The 4,383-nt window shown below is 36.6% G+C and overlaps 1 protein-coding gene across 1 annotated transcript in view; it reads left to right on the forward strand.

Moving 5' to 3' along the window:
* The window catches only part of IFT74 (intraflagellar transport 74), an 80,193-nt gene that overhangs the window by 40,998 nt on the left and 34,812 nt on the right, over positions 1 to 4,383 (forward strand). Inside the window, exons 11-12 of the mRNA XM_019554731.1 lie at positions 1,014 to 1,157; positions 1,862 to 1,902. Of these exons, the coding sequence (XP_019410276.1) occupies positions 1,014 to 1,157; positions 1,862 to 1,902 (185 nt within the window). The remainder of the gene's footprint in view (positions 1 to 1,013; positions 1,158 to 1,861; positions 1,903 to 4,383) is intronic.

Here is a 4,383-nt window from a genome sequence, read left to right on the forward strand (position 1 = left end):
CAGTAGTTTATAACCATTCAACCTCGTCATCCCTTGGGGCGCTCTGGTGAACAGACATTCCCCCAGATACTGGTGGTCACCCCTGATAAACTTATAGTGTGTATTAGGCAAGTACTTTTCCCCCACAATACTTTGTTCATCACATTAGCCTTTGTCCTCAGAACCTATTGTAGCAATTGATCTTCTAGTATTAACAGGAGCAAACTCATAATGCTGTAATAAGGTTTCCCATATAAACCCTTTGTTTCAGTTGCTTGTTGCATTATCAATGCAACATTTTGGGATTTTAGAAAAGGACGATTTCCTTACTTGTAGATCCTGTTCTCCAAAAATATGCTTGAGTAGATCTCTCACGTTTTTTCTCCCCAGAGACGTGAGTTCTACAGTTTCTTTTTTATTCCATCTTTTTTAATATATGTGGGAGCAAATTGATGATTTCCATTTTGAAAGGCATTGATATTTGGAGCCTGTGTTCCATAGAAGAGGTTTCACACAGGAAGGTAAACAAAGGTGTGCTGATATGCTGTTGTGGTGCGGAGCAACCATTAATAACAAAAAAAAATCTTTTATGTATACTTAGCATAAATATTTTTTCAAGCTGTTAAAATATTATATATTTGTGATACTTTCAGCTGTCTTGATTTTATAGTGAAAATTATGTTAACCGCTCAAGGTTCCTGTATGCTCAGACCCTCAAAAGGCCTGTAAATAGAATTGATCTTCTAGGATAGATGGAGTGGAATTGTATTCAGTAAATCTGGAGTTAATTCAGTGTTGGTACAGACAGCAAGAAATAATTTACAACGGAGCGTTCAAATAACACACGGATGCTCAGAAACTCTAGTGATTGAAAAGATTATCTAAGTGGCTCTTTGTACAGATTTCATTATATTGTTGTTCCAAATAAACTTCAATTACATTGCAAATGTAAATTTTGTTATATAAAATCACAAGTACTGTGAGGTTTCTTGCCTACTAGAAATGGCATCTTACCAAGTGTTTCTTCTAATCAGGAAATAGCACACTCCCAGATAAAACAAGAAGCAGTACGGCTGTATCAAAAACTTCATGGCCTTGAAGAACATCGGGATCAAATGGTTGCTGAAGACAGGAGTATGGGATCTCCACAGGAAGAGAGAGAGAGATTACTGAAACAGGTAGGAAAAAAATGATTATTATATCTCTTATTTGCAGGGCTTTATCATGCCTTAGAAACAGTGAATGGAAATGAGCTAGATGTCTGGCCTTGGTTTTGGACCTTTTTTTCCTACTTTGAGCAGCTCAAAGGGACTGAAGCTGACTGCAGCAGCTCAATTAAGAATTAGCCAGAGGGGATGGAACTCTCAGATAATATGTAACTGTGAGAATTACCTTCTCTGCCAGTTGTCATCACTTTGGCTTAGGGGATTTGTGAGGGGAAAAGGGAGCGTGTTTGGTTAAGGAAATTAATTTAATTTTTATAACTCAGACCTAAGAACATCAATTTGTTCCAGAGGAATGAATGGTGTTACTAATTATGGGCTTATTCTTGTATCCTTCTGTAGAATTCCTACAAACATGGTCCCATTGATTTAAATGCTTCTTATATGCATGTGAAAGTATTAATCAGGGAGTGGACTCTAAAGAGCATATTGACATTTAAACTGTGAATTGCAGAAGGAAGGAAAGCACTTGGAGGAAACGGAAATGATGACATTATTAAATTACATGATCCCGCCTTTCCAAAATAAATCAGCCATTGAACCTCTATTCATAGTAGTTAATTATCTGGATGTTACACTTCTTTTAGATTACTTGTCTGTCTCTCTCTGCCTTTAGATGTTATTTCCTATATACATACATTTATTATACCTTTTTATAGGTCAAAGAAGATAACCAAGAAATAGCAAGTATGGAAAGGCAGTGAGTGTTTTTTTTCATATTGTTCTTATATACCCTGCTCCTGCAAATGTGTCTATGTGGGTTCCTTTGCATGTGTGGGATCCTACATGGTGTAAGAAAGATGTCTGAGCTAGAGTTGGATATTTGATTGGTCAAATAGTTTGGTCAATTGACTAGTGAAATATTGGGCAAAAATCATAAAAATTGCCAGTATTTCTAAATAATATGTAGAACGAGCACTAATTCTCCATTAAGAAATGTGTCAAAAACAATAAAAACCATATTTCTGTCAAGAAAACTACAACAAACTTTATTTTTTTGTAAAATTGCTATAATCTCTGACCAGTCAAAAATATGCAGTCAGTTGACTAGTCAATTGACAATATTTGACAGGTCATTTGACTGGCTTACCTACCGTGGTCTGAGCATGCAACTAGGAACCAAATTCTATCTCTAGCTCTCACACAGAATCTGTCTACAAAGTCATTTTGAAAACTTCTGAAAGTTGAAGCTTTGTTTCAGGAAATGAAATCCTGGTTCCCTTTAGCCCTGCCACAAGTTTTGGAAGGTCAGTGTAAATTAATGATCACTCAGAACAGGTATAGAGTAGTGTAGATATTTATAATAGTATATGTTCTCTCCTTTATTACTTTTTGATGGACAGAGAATTTGTTAACATTACTGACAATCAACTACTATTATTGTGTCTAACTTAGCACACTTTTAAATAAATGAAATATCAAAACTATTATTTTGGGCCCTCTACCAACTCAAGCAGACATCACCCTAAGGGTTTAAATTTGAGTCCCATTTTGAAGAGTATTTTTTAAAACAAAAGGTAAGATTTTAAAAAACAACTACCATGTCCAGGGTCCTTTACCTAATTTGCTTTGTATTCTACCCCCTTGCAGATGTTTATAAACATCATGAAGTATTAAATTAAGCAATAACATGTAATGAAATATGTAGTTAGTGTGCAGTCAGTTAAAAGTAGTTCGATAATTGATCTGCATGTTCTGATTCTTGGTCTGTACAGGTTCATTTATGATGACCTACAGATAATTTCTTGAATCTCCTCTGTTTCAGGGGTGTTAATTATGCCTGTGTTAGTCTAAGCACATTGGCAGACAAGGTTCTTGGAATAAATGTGATATCTTTTATTAGTCCAACTAAATAATTGGAAAAATTGTTCATTACATTTTTTTGGACACAGACGCTCTTTTTTTAGGCATAGGAAGCGTCTGCTGGTGTTTGTGTATTCTCTTGGGTGGAATAGAAGCATAAGCTAATATGTAGAGTGGAGGGTGGAACACAAAAGTGGGGACTGTTTGCCAGTGATAAAATGTAGCTGGTAAAATGTAAAGAGGTTACCGGATGGCAGGCAAGTTATAATGTGCCATAAATCGAATATCTGTATTTAGTCAGAAATTTTTTGTATCTAGTAGATTTATGAAATGAAGTCCATAGGCTTGTCTATGAAAGGTGTTTTTTAAATTCCATTTGAGTATTAGAATTGAGAGATTGGAGAGTGGTTGTCTTGTGAGAAGTGTGCTACCACAGGTAAGTGGATTTTTTCTTTGATAGATTTTCAGTGTGCGTTCATTCTGGCATGCAGTTGTTCTTTAGTTTCTCCTATGTAGTTTCTATCAAGGCATTCAGTGCACTGGATGAGATGTATTACATTTCTGAAGTTGTAGGTGTAAGATCCAGGAATGGTGATGGTTCTTTTGTGGGGTGTAGTTATTGTGGAAGTGGTTTAGATGTGTTGGCAAGTTTTACATTTCTTGTCCCAGTATCGTCTGAATCCAGTTGGTATGCTTTGGGCCATACGATGTTTGCTTCTGGCACTGAGCTTGGCAAGGTTCAGTGCTTATTTAAAGGCTAGGGTGGGTGGTTCTGGAAAGATCTCTTTAAGAATCGGGTCTTCTTCCAGTATGGGTTGCAAGTGTTTGAGGATTTTCCATATAGATTCTTTGTTGAGTGACAAAGAGAATGGGGAAATACAAACCACCATGTACAAGAAACCCACCGAACATCTATTTAAAACAAAAAATACCCAATTACCTGTGGGTACTTCTTTCAAGACAACCACTGTCTCTCCAGTTTCTCAGTTCCAATCCTCAAAGAGAATCTACAAAATACCTTTTGTGGATGAGCCTACAACCTTCACTTCATAAATCTACTGGATACAAAAAAATGTGGACTGAATATTGGATTTATGGCACATTATAACCTCCCTGCCATCTGGTAACCCAGGTAACTTCTTTACATTTTACCAGCTACATTTTATCACTGGTCAACATTCCTCTCTTTTTTATTCCACCCCCACAACCTACCTGTCTTGCACCCATTAATTCCCATCCCCTCTGATTGTCCCTCCCATGCATTTGCATTTTCCCAGACCTGCATTTTGCACATTGGCTTATGCTTCTATGCCACCCAAGAGAGTACACAAACACCAGCAGACTGTCCTTATAGTTTCATAGTTGATAGGGTCGGAAG

This window comes from Crocodylus porosus, unplaced genomic scaffold (assembly GCF_001723895.1).
Source record: "Crocodylus porosus isolate Cpor-Errol unplaced genomic scaffold, CroPor_comp1, whole genome shotgun sequence".
NCBI lineage: Eukaryota > Metazoa > Chordata > Crocodylia > Crocodylidae > Crocodylus > Crocodylus porosus.